We start from the raw sequence: 25,910 nt of genomic DNA, 5'->3' as shown, positions 1-25,910 counted from the left end.
ACATCTGATTGTATACAAATGTAAGCTAGGTTTGAAATAATTTTGTTTTAGTCAAACGTGTTTGGGCTTCTTGTGGTCAATTTGCAGTCTACAAATTATTTTGTAATTACAGTTGAAGTCGGAAGTTTACATACACCTTAGCCAAATACATTGAAACTCAGTTTTTTACAATTCCTGACATTTAATCCAAGTAAAAAAATCCCTGTTTTAGGTCAGTTAGGATCACCACTTTATTTTAAGAATGTGAAATGTCAGAATAATAGTCGAGAGAATGATTTATTTCAGCTTTTATTTCTTTCATCACATTCCCAGTGGATCAGAAGTGTACATGCACTCAATTAGTATTTGGTAGCATTGCCTTTAAATTGTTTAACTTGGGTCAAACGTTTCGGGTAGCCTTCCACAAGCTTCCCACAATAAGTTGGGTGAATTTTGGCCCATTCCTCCTGACAGAGCTGGTGTAACCGAGTCAGGTTTGTAGGCCTCCTTACTCACACATGCTTTTTCAGGTCTGCCCACAATTTTTCTATAGGATTGAGGTCAGGGCTTTGTGATGGCCACTCCAATACCTTGACTTTGTTGTTCTTAAGCCATTTTGCCACAACTTTGGACGTATGCTTGGGGTCATTGTCCATTTGGAAGACCCATTTGCTTTCAAGCTTTAACTTCCTGACTGATGTCTTGATGTTGCTTCAATATATCCACATAATTTTTCTTCTCATGAAATCATCTGTACTATTGTTTGTACAGATGAACGTGGTACCTTCAGGTGTTTGGAAATTGCTCCCAAGGATGAACCAGACTTGTGGTGGTCTACAATTTTTTTTCTGAGGTCTTCGCTGATTTCTTTTGATTTTCCCATGATGTCAAGCAAAGAGGCACTGAAGAAATGAAAAAAGCAAATAGGCACTGAGTTCGAAGGTGGGCCTCAAATGATGTCAATTAGCCTATCAGAAGCTTCTAAAGCAATGACATAATTTTATGGAATTTTCCAAGCTGTTTAAAGGCAGTCAACTTAGTGTATGTAAACTTCTGACCCACTGGGATTTTGATACAGTGAACTAATATGCCTGTAAACAATTGTTGGAAAAATTACTTGTCATGCACAAAGTAGATGTCCTAACTGACTTGCCAAAACTGTAGTTTGTTAACAAGAAATTTGTGGAGTGGCTGAAAATGAGTTTAAATGACTCCAACCTAAATGTATGTAAACTTCCGACTTCCAACTGTATGTTCCGGGCCCCCGTTGATTGATGATCCCTGCTCTACACTGAAAGAAAACGTGGAGATTATCCGTTCACCTACTCTGTCTCTCACAAAGACACGGCGGTTGGAACCAAAAATCTCAAATTTGGACTCATCACACCAAAGGACAGATTTCCACCGGTCTAATGTCCATTGCTCGTGTTTCTTGGCCCAAGCAAGTCTCTTCTTATCATTGGTGTCCTTTAGTAGTGGTTTCTTTGCAGCAATTCAACCATGAAGGCCTGATTTTAACACAGTCACCCTCTGAACAGCTGATGTTGAGAAGTGTCTGTTACTCTGTGAAGCATCTATTTGGGCTGCAATTTCTTTTTCTCGCGCTGCATGAGGTAAATGGTGCACACCAAATACTGACTGGTTTTCTGATCTATGCTTTTTTTAAACGTATCTGTGACTTTACAGATGCATATCTGTTTTCCCAGTCGTGTAAAATCCATACATTAGGGTTCTAATGAACTTGTTTCAATTAACTGATTTCCTTATATGAACTGTAACTCAGTAAAATCTTTGAAATGTATATTTTTGTTCAGTATAGTCATGACACTAACCAGTGCAGTTACTGCAGGCATTCATTAATACATCAATACATCTGAGTCCTTGGATGTGTCCAGGCAGGCAGGGTGTGTATACTGTATACATCCCTGTCTTCTTTACAGTGCACACCAGCTCATTTATAATGCACTTTGTTCACGCATGACTTGAAAATACCATGTATGTCCTTGTAAATGATGCTGACCCTATTTTGGTGTAAAACCCCCTGTATGTCCTTGTAAATGATGCTGCCCCTTGTCGTGTCTGAATCATAATTAGTTAGGTAACATAGATAAGATATTATTTTCATCATATGCTTGTGAGATACTGTGGGTAGTTGCATTTTCCCTTTCTGAGATAGGGCTTAGTCACTTGGGGCCTAGAGAGGGGAGAGGTCAGGCTTGTCTTCATATGTCAATGTATCTGTTAAACCATGTGGTGCTATGTAGAATATCAGAAGGGGAGGAGGACAGAATGGAACATTGTTTTCTTATGGGAACGTGTCTGTAACTATTCCTAAACCATGTGACGGGATGGAGTTATTAATGGGGAACCAGTTAGTTATCTCATACAATGTCTGTACGCCAGTCACTCCCTACTTTTCTCATGGGGGGAAGGAGTAAGGCAGTGTTTGGAACCATTGTATGTCCCCTCTGAGGTTGCCCTTATCTTGATCTGGTATATGACCTAAGAGGCTCACTGTCTTCAGTGAGTTTGTCCAGGTTTGGGAGTATCTAGGATTGACAATTGATATATGCCATTGGATGAGGTAATGTTTTGGTAGACAGTGATGATTTTACACCCTATTTTGGTGTAAAAAGCATGAGATTGAAACCTCGTCTTAGGAGACCGAACTGAACGATGATTTATAGCTGTCTAGCTATGGGATACTCCTCTTTCGGGTAAAGGATTCTTTGTAAGTTGAAAGGGGTGTATCTTGGCTATAAATGAAACTAAGAATTGTTTTGTAAGCACTCTCAGAGAATTCAGTTATAGACACTGAATTGATCTGAGAATCAAAAAAGGGCTTTGGTGAAGCTCATATATATTAAAGATGGATTTTATAATATAACTCTGACGTGTGTGTGTGGTTGGCTCTCTCTCTCTTTATTGAGTAATACAGGAAATTACCACGACACCCTATTTTGGTGTAAAATCCCCTGTATGTCCTTGTTAATGATGCTGGCCCTATTTTGGTGTAAAAACCCCTGTATGTCCTTGTAAATGATGCTGGCCCTATTTTGGTGTAAAAATCCCCTGTATGTCCTTGTAAATGATGCTGGCCCTATTTTGGTGTAAAAATCCCCTGTATGTCCTTGTAAATGATGCTGGCCCTATTTTGGTGTAAAATCCCCTGTATGTCCTTGTAAATGATGCTGCCCCTATTTTGGTGTAACCGCTGGTGTAATCAAACATGCATCCCAAATGGCACCCTATGCTCAAAAGTAGTTCACTGTGTAGGGGTTAGGTTAAAGGGTTATTAAGGGAATGGTTAGCTAACATTCTAAGTAGTAATTGCAAAGTGGATAATTAGCTAACATGCTCAAGTTGTCCGTGATAAGATTCAAACACACAACCTTTGGTTTGCCAGACGTTTACGGTATATACGCCCACCCCTTTCCAACCACCCTACTTTCATTTTTTGCCTTAAGTAACCTTCTGTTTTTATGTAACCATACCAAATGTAACATATCATACTAATTTGGTTGTTACTATGTTACGTCTAGTTCTTGAGATCATGCTTTGTTTTATTCTGTAATGCATAATGAACATGCCATCTGAAACACTGGCTCAGTGTTTCAGTCAGAGTTTCAGCTGCAGTAGAGAGATGTCTTCTAACTGAGCATTCATCTGCACGGTTGGTGCAACTGACAAGGGATGGATCTTGTCCAGCACATCTCTCAATAATCTTTGTTCATCTCTCTGCCTCCTGACCCTTTTCTAGTTATGTATATGTACATCCATTAGTTCTGATGAGAAGTATTAACTTATGAGTCCCCCTCCCTTGTACAGAACATGGAGACATCTCAATCCACCATCTTTTTATTTTTATTTAACTAGGCTTGTCAGTTAATAACAAATTCTATCAATGACGGCCTAGGAACTGTCTGTTCAGGGGCAGAACGACAGATTTGAACCTTGTCAGCTCAGGGATTTGAACTTGCAACCTTTCGGTTGCTAGTCCACCGGTCTAACCACTAGGCTACCCTGCCACCCCATCTAAATGATGATGTCAGTTTCCTAGAGAGTGACATTACCATGGAGCTGTTACTCTGAGTAGGCTTAATGTTGGAAAAATATCTGGTCTTCACAAAGGGAAATTGTTTTGTAAAATTATACATGTGTGAATGAGAAGGGAGTTTTATTCTACCAATGTGATCAAATTGTGTCTCCTTGTGGTCACCGCTGGTATTGCATGTACATGTTATAGCCGTTATAGATGTCAATCCAACAGCATCGGCGCATTACACATACAAGTATTACAATCAATACTGAGAACATATACTTTGTTAATAATATAAGATCCTATTTTATTCATGGCGCGATTACAGTGTTGAAAACAAATTGGCAATACTACATGATTTAAAATCTCTCACAGAGAAACAACTTCAAAACATGGGGTTCATACACCCCACATTGATACAAAAATAATACACACAAAAACACATGTTAACTCATTGGACTAGCACACACATACACAGCACATATAAACACATTGGGATATCATGATATCACTTTGAATTCAGTAATTTTCCCATAATTCCCTGGACGTGTTCGGACTCAAAATACTTATTACAAAAGAATACCATCAACCGTTACAACTCCGATAAAACATTTTTTGGGGGGGGGGCATAAATGTCTGAATACTTCCACACTATGCACTATTTACACAATTGGCAATATCAGGGATAAAAGTTATATTGAATAGACAATCTGTTTTATGACAAACACACATAATATGTATGTGTATTTATGATCCATTTATTCATTAAATATGGATTTCTTCTTACTGTTAGGATCCAGTCCCCTTCATTATTTTGTCACTTATGACTACGTCTCAAATCGTACCCTATTCCCTATGTAGTGCCCTCCTTTTGACCAGGGCCTGTAGGGAACAGGGTGCCATTTGAGACGCAACTCATATGACTACATACATACTGTACTGAATGGTGAGGTCATACATAGGAACTGTATTACTGTATGCAACAACTTTTTGGTTATATGGTTATTATTGTACGAAATGTAGCTATTTTCTGCATGACTTGTAGACATATTCATACTTTATAGGAATTGTGTTTTATACAAAGCCAGTCCCTCTCCCTCAGAGAGTGGTCTAGATGAGTGAGCGTTTGATGGTTGCTGCAGTGTTTAGTTCAGCACACCTTTGTTTGCGAGACCTTGTTGTCATAGTTTCAGATAAACATCCCGTAATACTGTTTAACCCTGAGGAAGAAAATGTGAGGGACTCTTTCATTTACTCTACCCAATGTCAAGCCCACTTAGAATCACATTCTATGGAGACATTCTAAGAATTGACTGGAGAGAATGTAATTAATTCACATCATAGAATGTTCAAGACTCAAATCTTTCCTAGAACGTTGCAGTCTCTCCCTTAAAGAGACCTCTGTTAGGGAACAGTGTATCTGCAACTCTCACTTAGTTTCACTGGGTTCTAGACTAGAACACTCTAAAACATTCTAGAACATGACCTCCTCACAGCTTCCATAGTCGCTGCCCACCATGTCAGACCCGTTGTAGCAGCGAGAGTTCCGTCCTGCATGCCTAGCCTGCTGGGACGGAGGGGGAGGAGGAGGAGCGTTACACTCAGCGTAGGACGGCGTGGCAACGCTGAGGCGCATGCTGAGGCGCCGGTAGCCCGACGACACATTGTCCATGCTTTGTGCATGTTGCGTCGGATAGTAACTGATGGCAGTGTACTCGTTGGGGCACTGAGAGATGGGTAATGGAAGACCGTCAGGCCCCAGGAAGTCATCCAGGTTCTGGTTACTGTAGCAGGGCGGTAAGGGAGCGCGGCGGTCAGAGCGCTCCAGGGGAAACGGGAATCCGCTGAAGCGAGAGTTTCTACGTGAGTCTATTGATGCGGTCACAGAGCCGTAGGTGTCCTCTACAATGTCGAACTGGGGAAACTCCTGCACCTGGGGATACTCTTGGACCGCAGGGCTGGGTCGACCGTAATAGTCAGGATCAGCAGGGTAGACTGAACGGCAGGGAGAAGAGAGTAATACAGTATCATTCACTATAGTCCTTCAGTATAAACGCCTTTTTGTTTTCAGATGATTGTCACATCAATGTTAAAAGTATCCTTTTCGTTATAAGTCCTTAATTTCGTTATACAGTAAGTAAGTTATTCTAACCTCTGCGTGACGAAAAACCTACTCAAATTCAACACATTGGTAACTTATCCTATGCAGGAATTGCCTGCCTGACCAAACTATTTCTCACCGCCACACGCTTTGTATGTATCACAACTGATAATGGATTACATTCATGAATGGATGAGTAACCTCCATTGTTCTGATCTAAAGGACAAAGTGAGAAGGAGTATAATATGAATAATGCTTTGTTATGTCCTCATCTCCAGATCATTCACCTTCAGACACTTGTCCTTTTGGGTGTCTCATCTGTCAAGTCAATTAAATGCTGTCACTTATTTTTGGATAAAGTGAAGACCGGCACGGCATGTCGGGTAAGCTACTACCACAGTCATCAATAAATTAAAAACTCAGACAGCTATCATCTACTCTGATTATTAATTGAACTCACCTTCATAGTCCTGATCCCAGTGGTGTTTCCTGATGGACTCATTGTCAGAGATGGATGAAGGTGTAGGAGGGAGGTTGGGGGCCACACTACACACCACAGGCCCCTGTGGCTTCTGCTTCCCGGCCCTTAGGCTTACCTGGGACCCCAGCCCCAGGTCCATCTGGCTGCGAGGCTTCAGAGATCTGAAGGGACTGTTATCCAGGTCGTTACCAGAACCTATCAGCGTGCTCATCTCTATTTGGCTGACCTCTGGAGTGTTCGCCATCATGGATTTGGCCAGACTGGGTTGGAAGTAACCGTTGGAGTCCTGAACACAGAGAGGCTTCTTCTTCTGTTGGACGTAGCGTTTGCGGACGCAGACGAAAACACCGACCAGGAAGAAAACCCCTGTCAAGCTGGCGCAGATCTCCACGATCTCGATGTAGCCCAGCCCAGTGGACAGCTGTATTGATGGAAAGATGGGACACCTTTTGGTTAGTTTTAGTTAAGGTTGGGCCAGCCCCCCCCCCCCAAAGTTCTGCAGTTCTATCCATTTTGCCATGACTTATGCAATGTAAATGATATCTGAATGACTAACAAAATCAATTGAGCCCCCCCTGGAGGTCAGGGCCACTGGGCACGTGCCCTGTTGGTATTCATGACTACAAGTAACTGGCTAGACTAACTTACCAATCTAAAAATTGTTAGCTGACATGGCTAGTTGAGACTGTCAGTGACTGACATAACAAGAGAAAAACTGCTGATGCGCAATCAAATTTGTGTCGTACTATTCTAACTCTCAACAAGAAGTTTGAGACCTGACTGTATATATGGGTTGTAGGCCCCCTAATGACCCTGGGGCCCTAAGCGTCCACCTCCGTTGTTTATGCCTGGAGCCGGCCCTGGCTTTAATAAAACACTCCAGGGCTGAAGTTTCCTCTAGGTACAGATCTAGGATCAGCTTCCGCTCCCCCAATTCTAACCTTACCATTACTGGAAAAATGCCAAACTGACCCAAAATCAGCGTCTAGGGCTCAGGTGTCAAACTCATTCCATGGAGGGTCGAGTGTCTATGTGTTTTTGCTCCTCCCTTGCACTTGGTTGATGAATTAAGGTCACTAATTAGTAAGGAACTCCCCGCACCTGGTTGTCTTAGTCTTAATTGAAAGGAAAAACCAAAAAACCTGCAGAGTTTGACACCCCTGGTCTAGGGCAACTTCACCCTACACCTACTAAAACCAGATATGTTACACCGAGCATTATGAGTACTGTAGTTTAGCATGGTACAATACCTGGGGCAGAGCGTTGCAGTGGATGGAGCCCCCAGAGAAGGTACAGTCATACCCTCCTTGACACGGGTTGGGAGAGCATCTGTCAATTAGGCTCTGACACCTAAAGAAGAAGAATACTTTATTGTCCATTATCTTGCAGAGAACCAAAATTAGGCATTTTGCTTTTAGTTCCATTTCCAAGGAAGGAAAGAGGACAAACAACAGAATTATGCTTAATCATCCCCTGAGCCAATGAAACTAGGAGCATTACCATGGGTAACATTTTCCATGACTAACCAAAAAGAATCAGAACAACTGTACTACTTGGTAGGTGGAGAGGTCTTAAAGATGAGAGAAACGTGAACACTATTTGTCATTTAATAAAATGTGGAATTAGAAGCATAATAGTGTACGGGTCTTTTTGTCCTAGACATGTGAACACTAATTCCATTGTAAATGAAGATGATTTCTTGACGTCATCATCGGAGCAAAGTGTGGGGGGAAAACTAACATTGTGTTTATACCGAGGCTGCAGAGATGGGAGGGACAGCTATGTGAGAGATAGACATACCTGATTCCAGCCATATTCAGTTGGCAGTTGCAGATGTAACCTTGACTCTTTGGCACACACACCCCACCGTGGGCACAGGGCTGGGAGGCACAGGGGTTGCTGTCCAGCTCACAGTGGGGGCCATGGAAGGACTCCGGACAGCTGCAGTGGAACCCTGGAGGGCAAACCAGCATATAAACAGGAAGAGAGATCAGCCTACTGAAGATGGCCAAAGTTCTAGAACACCATGACAGTTCTCTTACTCTCTCAGTAACAACAGAGGGATGCTAATGAAGGATAGGATACAAACTATTTCAAAAAGTGGAATATACGGTAGAGAGTTTTGTATAGACAGTTTGGTTCCATCCAGTTGTCGTGAGGTCTGGTTATTCAGTTTGCACCTCACTACTCTAGTTTCAACTTCCTTGTAGAACAATTATGATAATATTTTATAGACTAGATGACTCCTCCAATCTATTCAAACACTAGTTTGACCAACATGCTATTTTCATATTGGTGATTAAATGTCCACCCTCGCAGATGGAAAAATCAGATGTTGTTGAAGGGATACTAGACAATATGCCATAAGTATAGTTACATCTCAGAACTAATATCCATAAACAACAGTGACGTTTTCTCTAAACCTGTAGGCTTTGTTGCTACCTTGAATGTTGTGGGTAGAGGCTTACAGTATGCTATTTGTGTTGTTTGTAGAGGTTGACACTATTGGGGCGTGATACAGTATGCCAAGGTTAGGAAACTGACCTCCATTTGATTCCTCCTCACAGGTTCCTCCATTCAGACAGGGGTTACTGTCACAGCTGTTCATCCTGACCTGGTTGACACAGCACTGGTAGACCCCAAACACCCTCCTCCTCCCAGGACCATTCCACTCCTTATTCTCTTCTGTCCTGATGGGCTCCCCATTCAGCTCCATACCCTCCAGGCAGCCCACCAAGCCTTGTGCCTGGGTCTGGGCCCTGGCCTGGGTCTCTGTAGAGGTGGTGGTGGTGGTGGTGGGGGTGGTGGTGGGAGAAGAACCAGGACCAGGGGGGCCAGCGAGGATCAGAGCCCCATGGGGCTGCATCAGATGGCAGGGTTTAGAGAGGACGACCTGGGCTGAGTAAATGTGGTCCAGGGTGAGTCTGAGGATGGTACCGTTGACCTCCAGAAGGACGTGGTGCCACCGCCCGTCTGACACCACTGGGGCTGCGTGGACATGCAGGGAACCCGGGAGCGTGTTGCCACAGAGGTACATGAACCTCAACTCTCCACCCATCAGCTGTGGGAGACAACAGAAGAGAACACATAAGCACAAACGTACAGAACACTGCTCATCCTAACACTGTAGACACACCTAAGACAGTATATATTTTACATAAACATCAACTTTACTTTACATGAACCTTTAAAAAAGGTTGTTCTTGATCTGTTCTTGTCTATTAATGTTCTGTATTATGGCATGTTTCAGGTTTTGTGTGGACCCCAGGAAGAGTAGCTGCTGCTGTTGGAACAGCGAATGAAGATCCTTATAAAATACAAAATACCAAACTTCCTGCCCATCAGCTGTGGAAGATTGTAGAACTCTGCTTATATACACACTGATAAAACTATCCATCAGCTGTGAAAGATAATATAACAGTGTTCACTGTTGGTAAACTTTTATTCCTCAGAGTCCCCACCAGTCTGAAGTAGAGACAGTGGAAGAGAACACAACACATCAAATCAAATCAAATTTGTATTGGTCACATACACATGGTTAGCAGATGTTAATGCGGGTGTAGCGAAATGCTTGTGCTTCTAGTTCCGAGTAATATCTAACAAGTAATCTAACAATTTCACAACAACTACCTTATACACACAAGTGTAAAGGAATGAATAAGAATATGTACATATAAATATATGGATGAGCGATGGCCGTGCGGCATAGGCAAGATGCAGTAGATAATATAAAGTACAGTATATATATATATATATATATATATATACACACATTTCTCATATATATATATATATATATATATATATGAGAAATGTAGGGTATGTAAACATGATATAAAATGGCATTGCTTAAAGTGACTAGTGATACATTTATTACATTACATTTAATTTAAGTTTGATACATTTGGCAGATCATTAGTATAAACTAGCAATAGTAGAGGTCCAAGACTCGATCCCTGTGGAACACCACATTTTATTTCAGGGGTTGCATTTTTTATTGACCTGTAGTTTATGAAGACAGGCAGCTTGTTAGGTCATTTCAAACATCAAGACCATCCACGGCATCATCCAACCCGACATGATCACCATCTCAGCTGTTCCAACCCGACATGATCACCATTATCACCAACATTATCACTATCGCAGCTTATTCCAACATGACATTATCACCACCTCAGCTGTTCCAACCCAACATTATCACCATCTCAGCTGTTCTAACCTGGCATTATCACCATCTCAGCTGTTCTAACCTGGCATTATCACCATCTCAGCTGTTCCAACCCAACATTATCACCATCTCAGCTGTTCTAACCTGGCATTATCACCATCTCAGCTGTTCTAACCTGGCATTATCACCATCTCAGCTGTTCCAACCCAACATTATCACCATCTCAGCTTATTCCAACCCGACATTATCACCATCTCAGCTGTTCCAACCCGACATTATCACCATCTCAGCTTATTCCAACCCAACATTATCGCCATCTCAGCTGTTCCAACCTGACATTATCACCATTTCAGCTGTTCCAACCTGACATTATCACCATCTCAGCTGTTCCAACCCAACATTATCACCATCTCAGCTGTTCCAACCTGACATTATCACCATCTCAGCTGTTCCAACCCGACATTATCACCATCTCAGCTGTTCCAACCCGACATTATCACCATCTCAGCTGTTCAAACCCAACATTATCACCATCTCAGCTGTTCCAACCAAACATTCTCACCATCTCAGCTGTTCCAACCCAACATTATCACCATCTCAGCTGTTCCAAATCGACATTATCACCATCTCAGCTGTTCCAAATCGACATTATCACCATCTCAGCTGTTCCAACCCAACAATATCACCATCTCAGCTGTTCCAACCCAACATTATCACCATCTCAGCTGTTCCAAATCGACATTATCACCATCTCAGCTGTTCCAACCCAACAATATCACCATCTCAGCTGTTCCAACCTAACATTATCACCATCTCAGCTGTTCCAACCTAACATTATCACCATCTCAGCTGTTCCAACCTAACATTATCACCATCTCAGCTGTTCCAACCCAACATTATCACCATCTCAGCTTATTCCAACCCAACATTATCCCCATCTCAGCTGTTACAACCTGACATTATCACCATCTCAGCTGTTCCAACCCAACATTATCACCAGCTCAGCTTATTCCAACCCAACATTATCCCCATCTCAGCTTATTCCAACCTAACATTATCACCATCTCAGCTGTTCCAACCTAACATTATCACCATCTCAGCTGTTCCAACCCAACATTATCACCATCTCAGCTTATTCCAACCCAACATTATCACCATCTCAGCTGTTCCAACCCAACATTATCACCATCTCAGCTGTTCCAACCCAACATTATCACCATCTCAGCTGTTCCAACCCAACATTATCACCAGCTCAGCTTATTCCAACCCAACATTATCACCATCTCAGCTGTTCCAATCCAACATTATCTCCAACAGTTCCGGTGGCATGCATTGTCAAAAAACATTGTCAATATTTAACATCACATTAAGGTGTGGGAAGATCACTGTATTACAAGGAACAATAGCAGGTCTATTTCGCTCCAGAGAAGTAGCTCATTGTTCCCTCGTTGGCACAGATGCTAGCCTAGCTTCTAACTAACTTTAGCTAGCTATCAAGCTAGCCAGGTTTCCTTAGCAACTTGTACACAGCCCACAGCTCTTGAGGCTAGTACCACAGACTGTCTCTGGAGTGTGACTGTTTGAATCCCTGCTGTTTGTTGCTGTTTCCGTCTGGCGGAACAGCGTAGCCTACGTTGCTACCATAACAAAGACCAAAGACGGCGGGAATACCATTGAGGACAGTGGTGTCTTTTTATCACAGATGAAGGATCTTTCAAACAAACAAAAAAGAGTTCTACAAACAGTTGTTACAACAACAAGAAAATAGCTTCAAGTGTTTTGTCCAAATACTGGTGGAGTCAACTAATAAAGGAATGGACAGTGTGACTAGAGAGGTCCAGGACCTGAAGAACAGTTCTCCCAGGGTCAGCTTGATAAGTTTAAACAGAAGAACAGCAAGATGAGAGCAATCTGTAAGTCATTGAGAGAGGACATCAGTTCTGTAAGATAACTGTTCTGGTAAGAGACAAGAATTTGAGAGGAACGTACATCTTAGTTAAAGAGGACTATCCTGAAGCTGTGTGCCAGAAGAGGAAAGAACTTATCCCAGCAATGAAATGTCCTCTACTTGAGCAAGTGGATTGTACAGTAGTGTCAAACTGTCAAATGTCACACCCGCTGATTCTGCTACAGTATTGAGTGACTCACCACGCTAATGTAACCCTGTACCAAGCAGGCCTGTCCTGAGTCAAACAGGACAACAAATGTCAAACAGTTACACTGTACATGTATTTGAGAAGTGCTTGATTTATCTCAGAGTTAGCTTTGCTTTTGTGACTTTTCCATTGGTTCAGTTGTTGGTCTACCGGGAAAAAAGATTGCAGCGAAGTTTTTGAAAGTAATTTTACATATGTATTTTACCCAGCTCTGGTACCAACCCAAAGCCACACAGGACAGATCTTAATGTTAAATATACCTCTCACTCTCTGGTCTAAGAATTTGTTCTTAACTGACTTGCTTAGTTAAGTAAAGATTAAATATATATATATATATTTAAATAAACACACTAGAGTTTACGCTAAACGATACAAGTGGAGAAAATCAAAGTACTTGTTTACCATGATGTAAATCTACACGGCATGAAAGTTAAACATCGCACCTGCCGTTAGTGAATACATTGATTCAGCTGATGCTTCAGTAGGGAGCTAACGTGGGAATAAAAGGATCCACTTCCCTCTGTTTCTTTTGGTGAGAGGAGCTTCGATACTTCAAACAGCTCAGACTGCCTGACGTACAGACTCTACCAGACGGACCTGATGTGAATCAACTCCAGTTAGGGAAAATCTAATTACTGTGTTCAGTGTGTATACCATCTGCATCCCAAATGGAACCCTATTCCCTATTTAGTGCACTACTTTTTACCAGGGCCCTATGGGGTAGTGCACTTCTTTTTACCAGAGCCCTATGGGGTAGTGCACTTCTTTTTACCAGAGCCCTATGGGGTAGTGCACTTCTTTTTACCAGAGCCCTATGGGGTAGTGCACTTCTTTTTACCAGAGCCCTATGGGGTAGTGCACTTCTTTTTACCAGAGCCCTATGGGGTAGTGTCCCGCGGGGAGCTAGCCCACCTCCAGGCCCCATAGGGCTCCGGTCAACAGTAGTGCACTACCCCATAGGGCCCTGGTAAAAGGTAGTGCACTACCCCATAGGGCCCTGGTAAAAGGTAGTGCACTACCCCATAGGGCCCTGGTAAAAGGTAGTGCACTACCCCATAGGGCCCTGGTAAAAGGTAGTGCACTACCCCATAGGGCCCTGGTAAAAGGTAGTGCACTACTGTTGACCGGAGCCGTATGGGCCCTGGAGGTGCGGGAGATGTTTATGATCAGAAGGTGTCCTGTACAGCCACTGTGACTAGTAGCATTAAAGACTATCTGCTTCTTTACAGTGTCTTTCTAGCATGCTTCTCCTTCTCCTTCTCTAGCATGCTTCTCCTTCTCCTTCTCTAGCATGCTTCTCCTTCTCCTTCTCTAGCATGCTTCTCCTTGATAATAATAGAGCTAAGCTGTTAAAGGCTACAGTGGTTTTAACCGACAAGTCACCTTTTCTTCTTTCTCCACAGGCTTGTCACGGGCGCTTTTGTTCAAATGGGCTAAATCATTTCTACTTCAAAAGGTAATTTAGTTAAAAGATGAGGAATACATGAAAAACATTTTGCCGGTGATGGGTGAGTAGGTCCTAAACTGAATTTCCATTCCAGAAGTTTCTAAAGGATGGATGTGACTGCTTCTCCCGTTTTTCTTTTGGGTCAGAATATTGATGAGATTTGGGAATTGATAAGAATTTGTTGCGGTGAAGCCTAACTCTCAAGGGAAACACATCAATTGTGTAATATCTTCTGACGAAGCCGCTGTGAAGTAAAAGGGGGGAGGAAAGAAACTGAAAAGAAAAGTCAACTCTTGGATATCCATGTTTTCAAATCCATTTGAAGCAATTTTCTTACAATAAAAGGAACTCATGTGCCAGGAATGTAAAACCCAGAGGTAGGCCTAAGAATGTAAAACCCAGAGGTAGGCCTAAGAATGTAAAACCCAGAGGTAGGCCTAAGAATGGAAAACCCAGAGGTAGGCCTAAGAATGGAAAACCCAGAGGTAGGCCTAAGAATGGAAAACCCAGAGGTAGGCCTAAGAATGTAAAACCCAGAGGTAGGCCTAAGAATGGAAAACCCAGAGGTAGGCCTAAGAATGGAAAACCCAGAGGCCTAAGAATGTAAAACCCAGAGGCCTAAGAATGGAAAAAGTGAATACTACTTTTGATGTTTGAAACGTGAACAAATTGAATATTCAATCTATTACGTGTATTCAGTGTCACACAAATGAAGAGAAATCCACTGGGAGATGTTGCATGCGTGTATTTCCAGTGCAGGTCAAGAAGTTTCATCTGAGCACTGAGGACTCTTTATCCATCTCATCAAAATAGACAATCATTTCATATTCCCTTTAAACTTTATGTGGTAAACCTACGTCAGCACTAAGCCCACTCTAGTTCAACATTCCAAACCCCAGCAACAATTATCCTACGTACCAAATCTGTTTCTGGGATGTCTTGCCAACTCTTAAACCAAGGATCCGCCCCTTTAAAAAATGTTTTTGTCTAAAATGACATACCTAAATCTAACTGCCTGTAGCTCAGGACCTGAAGCAGGAAGCACTTTGGAGTTTGTGGAAATTTGAAACGAATGTGGGAGAATATAACACATTAGATCTGGTAAAAGATAATACAAAGAAAAAAACGTTTTTTTTTGTTGTTTTTTTGTTGTTGTACCATCATCTTTGAAATGCAAGAGAAAGGCCCTAGTGTATTAGTCCAGCCCAGGCGCAATTTAGATTTTGGCCACTAGATGGCAGCAGTGTATGTGCAATGTTTTAGACTGATCCAATGAACCATTTTGGTTCAAAGTTTTGTATCGAGACAGCCCAAATGTGCCTAATTGGTTTATTAATACATTTTCAAGTTCATAACTGTGCACTCTCCTCAAACAATAGCATTCTTTATATATTCTTCAATATTATTTCACTGTAATAGCTACTGTAAATTGGACAGTGCAGTTAGATTAACAAGAACACACACACCGATCCCGTAGAGGTGCCCCCCCCCCAGTCTTGAACTAAATTTCAATTCCAGAAGTGTCTGAAGGATGTGATGGTCCTTCTTTTTTTTTTTTTTCAACTCAGAGTATTGAGTTTGTCAAGGCAGCACACAGATCTGGGACCAGGCTATGAAAGAACTGATGGAAACGGGGACATGAAGATAGAGACAGTCCTCACCACAACGTGGTTGGATCAGTTAAAAGTCCCATTGATCAACTGACACAGACAAAGCCAGCAGAGTAAATAATATGATAAGAGACCAGTATGATTGAGCCTGGAATCCACACGGAAATGTTCTCTTCCGGATAAACTCAGCCCTCTGATATGCAATCAGGCATTTAGAATAGGGCACTTAGAATAGGGCCATTTAGAATGGGGCATTTAGAATGGGGCATTTAGAATCAGGCATTTAGAATCAGGCATTTAGAATAGGGCATTTAGAATAGGGCATTTAGAATGGGGCATTTAGAATGGGGCATTTAGAATAGGGCATTTAGAATAGGGCATTTAGAATCGGGCATTTAGAATAGGGCATTTAGAATAGGGCATTTAGAATGGGGCATTTAGAATGTCTGCTACAGTGGGGGGACTGCCAAGGAAAAGGAATATGTTGCTTTTATGATCTCTGATAATAATGTAGTGCAATAAATGATACCTTAAAGCAATGATGTAAAATGGGCTGTAAATCAAATTGAACTGATTGAATTGATCTACGAGAGACTGCAAAAGCAAATAACGCTGTGTGTTTTTTCATCTCTGATAATAATGAATGCATGTGAGCTTTACAATACCTTCAAGCTCCCCCAGTTGGTTGCATTGGTATTCATGACAACGCCTTGTTGCTGGAAGGTCTTGATGCGAAGAGAGAGACGGAAGTTCTGATTCTCCTCCGCTACAGTCTGATACAGGTATTTCAGATAGCCCGTCCCGTCAAAACTCACAGCAGACTCTGAAGTTGAAAAATGGGGCAAATGTTAAATGCGATTTGTATGATTTCATCAAGAACATGTCTAATTAACATGTAGGACTAATATTTACAAAACACACATTTTGGATGACTATCTGTCCGTCAAATTAGGAATAGTCACTCAAATGTGTTGTCATAATGAAATCTGCTTGATCAAACAGACTTTCATGTAGGAATATTTCAAAGTTCATACAAATAAAAAAATAAAAATCCCCTCATGTATTTTGTTTCAGCCTCAGATCTTCCACATCGCTTTCCTAGAGATATTTGGTTTGTTGAGGCTTTGGGTTTAGCCAAAACAGTCTAACTAAAGAGGTGATAACCTCAACGGAATAACTCCACTAAATATTTCTGCCAGGCGGACAACAGTAACTAAGAAGACCCACAACAAGCAGATAATCACTAGCACTATCCTGGAGGCCCCTAACTCTCAGCTGCACCCAGCTAATCCCCATAGGAATGTGAAGTGAGTCGGATCATGAAGGGGGTGACTTCAGGCTACTACTGTGATCATAGAGAGGTGGGAGACTATTTGACTGATAGGGTTCAATCCCAGGTCTACTGTGTGGTCAAAGTACACGTTAGCCAAGTAATCCAAAGCCTAGGCATTGATTTGGCCCTGTCCGGGGGTATCATCGGATGGAGCCACAGTGTCTCCTGACCCCTCCTGTCTCAGCCTCCAGTATTTATGCTGCATTAGTTTATGTGTCGGGGGGCTAGGGTCAGTTTGTTATATCTGGAGTACTTGTCCTGTCTTATCCGGTGTCCTGTGTGAATTTAAGTATGCTCTCTCTAATTCTCTCTTTCTCTCTTTCTTTCTCTCGGAGGACCTGAGCCCTAGGACCATGCCTCAGGACGACCTGACATGATGACTCCTTGCTGTCCCCAGTCCACCTGGCCGTGCTGCTGCTCCAGTCTCAACTGTTCTGCCTGCGGCTATGGAACCCTGACCTGTTCACCGGACGTGCTACCTGTCCCAGACCTGCTGTTTTTAACTCTCTAGAGACAGCAGGAGCGATAGAGATACTCTTAATGATCGGCTATGAAAAGCCAACTGACATTTACTCCTGAGGTGCTGCACCCTCGACAACTACTGTGATTATTATTATTTGACCATGCTGGTCATTTATGAACATTTGAACATCTTGGCCATGATCTGTTATAATCTCCACCCGGCACAGCCAGAAGAGGACTGGCCACCCCTCATAGCCTGGTTCCTCTCTAGGTTTCTTCCTAGGTTTTGGCCTTTCTAGGGAGTTTTTCCTAGCCACCGTGCTTCTACACCTGCATTGCTTGCTGTTTGGGGTTTTAGGCTGGGTTTCTGTACAGCACTTTGAGATATCAGCTGATGTACAAAGGGCTTTATAAATTAATTTGATTTGATTTGACTTAGCGAGCTAATGCAATTCTTCACGTCTCAGGCACATCTCATACAAGCTTGATAAGTAACCTTGTCTAGCTACCAAACCACCTCAGTTACACCTACCGTTGCAGGGGCAGACACTTTCCCAGGTGTGTTGTGGGGTGATGAAGCCGGCCCTGGCTGTGGCGTAGTGGCTCAGCCTCTCCCCTCTCATCTGGACTGAGTTCCTGCATCCTCTAGGAGGGCATTCTGTCCCTAGACACCCATTATGATGCACCTTGAGAACACTCAGTCCCAATGAGTCTTCTATGTTAGCGATGATCCCTGCTAGCCGGTTGGTTGGTAACTGTTCTACATTTCCACCATGCGGCCTCCATAGCAGCAGAACCTCCAGGACCAGGGAGTTGGGTTGCTGCTGTAGGCTCACCAGGTGGAGGTCTTGCCTGGCTATACCCAGGGCCGTGCTGAGGCTCCTCTGGAGGCCTCTCCAGTGGTCCCCCAAGAACTCCTCCGGGGAAAGCCCAGCCATCTGCAGAGTGAGCCCAGCGTCCAGTGCCTGCTGGGTGGGTTTCCACACATGGACCTTCACCCCGGCCCACACGCTGAACTTCCCATCGGAGACGCTGACATTGAGGGAGTAGAGACCAGGTTTCAGGTCTTCATCGGCCCAGATCTTCCCATCCACCAGATCCACAGAGAACCTTGAGAGGCCTCCAGAGGGGCCTGAGCTCGGCCCTGGGTCTCCCCCACCTGGAGACTCCGAGACCAGCTTGTAGTTTAGGATGTCGTGCAGGTCCTGGTCGGAGGCATGGAGCTTGCCTATGACTCGGTTGGAGAAAGTGTCTCCTGTGGTGGTGATGAAGACTTCCAGGGGCATCACAGAAGGAGGGTACTTGCTCTGCTCAGTGACGTTGATCTTTACCACGCAGATGGAGGAGAGAGGAGGGTGTCCGCTGTCTGTCACCTGAGGTAAGGACATGAATAGAAACACACATTATAAAATGTCAGTATCTCCTAGTACTATGTAGGTATAAAGTTATACTCCATTTCGACATCCCAAATAACCAGTGGGCATGTATAGACGTCAGATAAACAGATTACAAGCAGGTAAATATGTTTTGCCTGTAGGGATCCGTTTTATTACAGGAATATTCGTTACCTGTATTTTCAGTAGGTGCTGTGGCTTGATCTTCTTCTTCAGAGGGGCAGAGATGGACAACAGACCTCCCTGGTCTACGTGGAAGCGGCGGTCCTCGTTCCCAGACACGATGAGGAAAGTGAAGGGAGGTCCATTGTGAGGGGTGTCTCTGTCTGTGACCACCAGCTGGAGGATACTGCTACCGATGGCCTCGCTCTCCTGACAAGGAACATACGGTACCGTCGTTAGTTATGTACTCATGGAAACTAGGTCAAGCCTTCCATGACACCTCGTTCCACAAGGGCCTAAAACAAGACAGACCCCTAATGATTTTACTACATTGCAAAAACGTGCTGATCGTGAATCTTATCTTGAAAAATGTCAAAAGTTTCCAGTAAGTGCCAGAAGTTTCCACCTGGAATGAATGTTACAGTGCTTGACTGAGTGCTGGTATGAGCTCGTCTACACCTGTTGTATTCGGCACATGAAAGCAGATGAGCTCACATCAATGTGTTACAATTTGGCAGAACAAGCACAGGTTTCAGGTAGCCTAGCCTTCTAGGTAGCCTAGGGGTTAGAGCGTTGGGCCAGTAACCAAAAGATTGCTGGATCGAATCCCAGAGCTGACAAGGTAAAAATCGGTCGTTCTGCCCCTGAGCAAGGCAGTTAACCCGCTGGGCGCCGAAGATGTGGATGTTGATGTTGATTATGGCAGCCCCCCCCCCCCCCCCGCACCTCTCTGATTCAGATGGGATGGGTTAAATTTAAATGCGGAAGACACATTTCAGTTGAATGCATTCAGTTATGCAACTGACTAGGTATCCCCCTTTTCTCCTCAGGTCATTCCATTTCAGCTGGGACTGCTGGAACAGGTCACTGAAACAGAGTGCCCTGTTGGCAGAGATGGGTGACGTGATAATTCAATATGGCGTTGTCCGGATGGATGGATGTACATTTGCATCTGACACCGTTGCAGTCTCTGGGATGAGATGTTCCCACGGAAGTCCTGGGCTCACTGACGACAGTAAATGTGAATTCAATTGTCGTATTTGAAATGTTCTAGATTGATATACAGTACAGACCATATATAGATGTCCTAGCCTACCTCTTTCAGGGAATCAATTCAATGCAGTATTAGCCTTGTATTTAGCTCATTAATATGGGGTTATGCATCATAATCTTCAAACTCATAGCCTCTGTCTCTTGCGCAATACGTAAGCGCCTGTGCTCCGCAGGCCTCTCTTTAAAAACCGCTCCTTAGCTCTTGGAGCCGTGCAGGAAAAGCTAGACTAGAATAGCTTGCTGGACATTTATTTTTTTATAGCATTTCTTATACCAATAAACTATTCGAAGAGGTAGGCAAGCACTTTTTTTGCTGAATGTTAAATACACCAGAACCAATAGAAGTGATTGGGGATGGAAAGATTTCCGCATCTAATTCTATCGTTCAAGAATGTCATCAGAATGATGATGATGAGGACAACAAAACGTATTTCATTTAACTGTTGAAAGCGATGGAAGGAATGAAGCAACAATAGAGAGAGAAAGAGGAGGGAGGCTAATAACATTACAGGAAATATTATGAAAGTTATATATGCGTCAGCCTACTAATTATACACAAATAGGCCCTATTATATTTCAATATTAAAATACAATTCGCTAGCCTATACATGTAACTTTATAGTCCGCATGTGCTGCACCAGAATCACATGTTCTATTCTGCTTTTTCATGGTTTAAACGATGTGCGTAATTCCAGTCCATATAATACAGTATTATACAATACAGTACAGTAATACAGTTCACACTCAAAAAGATTAGCCTACTGGAGCTAGTTTCATTTATTTACCCAAGATAGCATATAGCTAGCTACATCTATGGGTTTTTATGTTTTTCTGTCGTGCTTAATGTGCAGTAGCCTTTATCATATAGGCTATGTTTTGTATTTGGGCTTTTTTGGGCTTGGGCTCATGAAATGTATTTGATATATGTCTCATCAAGGGTCAGGTAGCATCAGGTTGGAATTTTCATGCTGATCAAAGCTCTAATCAAATCAAATCCAGACATATTTATATGCTTTATAGTCTTTTTTTAATGATGACACTTCTGGTTTTGGTCGGAAATACCGGGTTACCCAGGAGAAAAGTGATTTGTTCTCGTGATGGACATTTGTAAAATACCGGGAAAATATTCAACCTTAGTCAGGAGACGCCTTCGGCAAGTCAGCAGACCGTCTTATGATCTGCATGTGTTACTGGGGAAACAACCAGCCAAGCTTTTGAGCAACAAGAGATTTCTATTGCAAGGGAGAAGAGTCAGGAATTATACTCTTTGTGACAAAGGAAAATGGTGCAAGGACATTTGAACACATTTTCCTAACAATATATCAAACTGAAAGACTCATGACATGTTGATATAACTTGAAACATGAGAGAGACAGAGAGACAGAGAGACAGAGAGACAAAGAGAGAGAGAGACAAAGAGAGAGAGAGACAAAGAGAGAGAGAGACAAAGAGAGAGAGAGACAAAGAGAGAGAGAGACAAAGAGAGAGAGAGACAAAGAGAGAGAGAGACAAAGAGAGAGAGAGACAGAGAGACAAAGAGAGAGAGAGACAGAGAGACAAAGAGAGAGAGAGACAGAGAGACAAAGAGAGAGAGAGACAGAGAGACAAAGAAAGAGAGAGACAGAGAGACAAAGAGAGAGAGAGACAGAGAGACAAAGAGAGAGAGAGACAGAGAGACAAAGAGAGAGAGAGACAGAGAGACAAAGAGAGAGAGAGACAGAGAGACAAAGAGAGAGAGAGACAGAGAGACAAAGAGAGAGAGAGACAGAGAGACAAAGAGAGAGAGAGACAGAGAGACAAAGAGAGAGAGAGACAGAGAGACAAAGAGAGAGAGAGACAGAGAGACAGAGAGACAAAGAGAGAGAGAGACAGAGAGACAAAGAGAGAGAGAGACAGAGAGACAAAGAGAGAGAGAGAGACAAAGAGAGAGAGAGACAGAGAGACAAAGAGAGAGAGAGACAGAGAGACAAAGAGAGAGAGAGACAGAGAGACAAAGAGAGAGAGAGACAGAGAGACAAAGAGACAGAGAGACAAAGAGACAAAGAGACAGAGAGACAGAGAGACAAAGAGAGAGAGAGACAGAGAGACAAAGAGAGAGAGAGACAGAGAGACAAAGAGAGAGAGAGACAGAGAGACAAAGAGAGAGAGAGACAGAGAGACAAAGAGAGAGAGAGACAGAGAGACAAAGAGAGAGAGAGACAGAGAGACAAAGAGAGAGAGAGACAGAGAGACAAAGAGAGAGAGAGACAGAGAGACAAAGAGAGAGAGAGACAAAGAGAGAGAGAGACAAAGAGAGAGAGAGACAAAGAGAGAGAGAGACAAAGAGAGAGAGAGACAAAGAGAGAGAGAGACAAAGAGAGAGAGAGACAAAGAGAGAGAGAGACAAAGAGAGAGAGAGACAAAGAGAGAGAGAGACAAAGAGAGAGAGAGACAAAGAGAGAGAGAGACAGAGAGACAAAGAGAGAGAGAGACAGAGAGACAAAGAGAGAGAGAGACAGAGAGACAAAGAGAGAGAGAGACAGAGAGACAAAGAGAGAGAGAGACAGAGAGACAAAGAGAGAGAGACAGAGAGACAAAGAGAGAGAGAGACAGAGAGACAAAGAGAGAGAGAGACAGAGAGACAGAGAGAGCAGAGAGACAGAGAGAGAGACAGAGAGACAAAGAGAGAGAGAGACAGAGAGACAAAGAGAGAGAGAGACAGAGAGACAAAGAGAGAGAGAGACAGAGAGACAAAGAGAGAGAGAGACAGAGAGACAAAGAGAGAGAGAGACAGAGAGACAAAGAGAGAGAGAGACAGAGAGACAAAGAGAGAGAGAGACAGAGAGACAGAGAGACAGAGAGACAGAGAGACAAAGAGAGAGAGAGACAGAGAGACAAAGAGAGAGAGAGACAGAGAGACAAAGAGAGAGAGAGACAGAGAGACAAAGAGAGAGAGAGACAGAGAGACAAGAGAGAGAGAGAGACAGAGAGACAAAGAGAGAGAGAGACAGAGAGACAAAGAGAGAGAGAGACAGAGAGACAAAGAGAGAGAGAGACAGAGAGACAAAGAGAGAGAGAGACAGAGAGACAAAGAGAGAGAGAGACAGAGAGACAAAGAGAGAGAGAGACAGAGAGACAAAGAGAGAGAGAGACAGAGAGACAAAGAGAGAGAGAGACAGAGAGACAAAGAGAGAGAGAGACAGAGAGACAAAGAGAGAGAGAGACAGAGAGACAAAGAGAGAGAGAGACAGAGAGACAAAGAGAGAGAGAGACAGAGAGACAAAGAGAGAGAGAGACAGAGAGACAAAGAGAGAGAGAGACAGAGAGACAAAGAGAGAGAGACAGAGAGACAAAGAGAGAGAGAGACAGAGAGACAAAGAGAGAGAGAGACAGAGAGACAAAGAGAGAGAGAGACAGACAAAGAGAGAGAGAGACAAAGAGAGAGAGAGACAAAGAGAGAGAGACAAAGAGAGAGAGACAAAGAGAGAGAGAGACAAAGAGAGAGAGACAAAGAGAGAGAGACAAAGAGACAAAGAGAGAGAGACAAAGAGAGAGAGACAAAGAGACAAAGAGAGAGAGACAAAGAGAGAGAGACAAAGAGACAAAGAGAGAGAGACAAAGAGAGAGAGACAAAGAGAGAGAGACAAAGAGAGAGACAAAGAGACAGAGACAAAGAGACAGAGACAAAGAGACAGAGACAAAGAGAGAGAGACAAAGAGAGAGAGACAAAGAGAGAGACAGAGACAGAGACAGAGACAAAGAGAGAGACAGAGACAGAGACAGAGACAGAGACAGAGACAGAGACAGAGACAGAGACAGAGACAGACAGACAGAGACACAGACAGACAGACAGACAGACAGACAGACAGACAGACAGACAGACAGACAGACAGACAGACAGACAGACAGACAGACAGAGAGACAGAGAGACAGAGAGAGAGCAGGAGGGAGAGAGTCCTTCGGCTGTGAAGTACTCCTACCCTCTGGACTGAGATAACTGATAGCCTAGCCCATTGTCTATTCCTGGTTGGTGAAGCTCTATAGTTTCACGGTTGTGAAAGCAGATGTGGAGGAAGTAGCCCTCTCATATTTTCTCTTTCAATTGATAAGACCATCTCATCCTCAAAGTCTTGTGAATATAATATTGTATTTGCCTGAGTTGAGTACGGAAGTTAATTTATATTGACCTGTGGAGTCTCAATAACTGTATTGTATCTGCTAATGACCTCATTATTTAGTCAAGTAAATAAAACCTTGAATTCATTATTTGTGGAATTGAGTTCATTGGGTTCTTGAGGTTCCAGAACTTGACGAGGTTCCAGAACTTGACGAGGTTCCAGAACTTGACGAGGTTCCAGAATGAGAACATAGTAAATTGACTGTTGATTAAGACTATTGTTGATATAGAATGGTATAACAGTTAATGATAACTCCTGATAGAGTTCATTCAAGGGTCTGTCTATGTCAAAACCCTTAATGGTGCCCCTTTTAGATTCATTTGGATAGGATAACCAAATTAAATAAACTAGATACGTTAATTATTCAAGTAATTCATCAATAAATTATCTTGAATATGAATTAGCCAAAAGTCACAGCACACGCCTGATTGGTTCTTCAGCTCTCGATCATTCCACTCCTGGTGTATAGAGGCAGCTGAGGATAGCCAGCTGTTAGGGTGCTGATTGTGTAGAGGGAGAGTGAGGGAAACAGTGTGTGTGTGCGTGTGCGTGTGCACGTGTGCGTGTGTGTGTGTGCGTTAGTGTGTAAGGGCCTGTGTTGGTACCTGAAGGACCAGGTTGTGTTTAATCTGGGAGAAGACAGGTGGGTTGTCGTTGACATCGGACACGGTCAAGGTCACTTGGACCGCGGTAGACAGAGGAGGGTCTCCCTCATCAGCTGCTTGGACCGTCAGAGAGTAGTGCGTGATCTGGGACAGGAAGAGAGACCAGTTACATACAGGATATCAGTGTTCTACTACTTCCTTGACTTCTTTCTCTTAGCTCCTAGGAGAGCAAAGGGCTTCACCAGTGCATCTCCAGGGAAACCTGTTCTGAGCAGTTTTTCAACTTTATTCCAGGTGATTCCTTGCCCATATAAAAGCCCAAACTAAACCCCCCTCACCTCCTCTCTGTCCAGCGTGGCCCTGACTATGATCTCTCCACTGCGAGGGTCGATGCTGAACTGCCCCTGAGGGTCTCCACTGGAGATGGAGTAGTGGACGAGGTTGTTCAACGGCCCATCCAGGTCGATGGCTGTCACCTTGGAGTGGGGGAAGGAGGGGAAAGGGGGAGAAGCAGCAGAAGCGGGAGAGAGAAGAGATAAGAGATAAGGGAAGAGGAAGAGATAAGGGCGGAGTGAAGAGATAAGAGATAAGGGCGGAGTGAAGAGATAAGAGATAAGGGGGTGAGAAGAGGGAACAGTAAGCCTCATTGAACTGAGCTGCTTGGAAGAATATCAGTCTGATCATTATTAGCTCAACCAAACTGCCATTTTCTCTAAGTACTTAGATGTGTGTCTGTCCAAATGCCAAATTCAAAACAACTTGA

At 43.2% G+C, this 25,910-nt stretch overlaps 1 protein-coding gene across 1 annotated transcript in view; it reads right to left on the bottom strand.

Annotated features, from left to right (window-relative positions):
- Positions 1-4,300: 4,300 nt before the first annotated feature.
- Positions 4,301-25,910, bottom strand: part of LOC139574797 (protocadherin Fat 2-like) — a 74,810-nt gene continuing 53,200 nt past the window's right edge. Inside the window, exons 19-28 of the mRNA XM_071399681.1 lie at positions 25,486-25,623; positions 25,148-25,291; positions 19,345-19,542; positions 18,309-19,149; positions 16,647-16,804; positions 9,145-9,661; positions 8,401-8,554; positions 7,851-7,950; positions 6,580-7,021; positions 4,301-6,013 (exon numbers count right to left, since the gene is read on the bottom strand). Of these exons, the coding sequence (XP_071255782.1) occupies positions 5,493-6,013; positions 6,580-7,021; positions 7,851-7,950; positions 8,401-8,554; positions 9,145-9,661; positions 16,647-16,804; positions 18,309-19,149; positions 19,345-19,542; positions 25,148-25,291; positions 25,486-25,623 (3,213 nt within the window). The 3' untranslated portion in view covers positions 4,301-5,492. The remainder of the gene's footprint in view (positions 6,014-6,579; positions 7,022-7,850; positions 7,951-8,400; positions 8,555-9,144; positions 9,662-16,646; positions 16,805-18,308; positions 19,150-19,344; positions 19,543-25,147; positions 25,292-25,485; positions 25,624-25,910) is intronic.

This window comes from Salvelinus alpinus, chromosome 4 (genome assembly GCF_045679555.1).
Source record: "Salvelinus alpinus chromosome 4, SLU_Salpinus.1, whole genome shotgun sequence".
Classification (NCBI taxonomy): Eukaryota; Metazoa; Chordata; class Actinopteri; order Salmoniformes; family Salmonidae; genus Salvelinus; species Salvelinus alpinus.
Note: the sequence above shows the minus strand (reverse complement) of the source record. Positions and strands in the feature narration are given on the sequence as shown.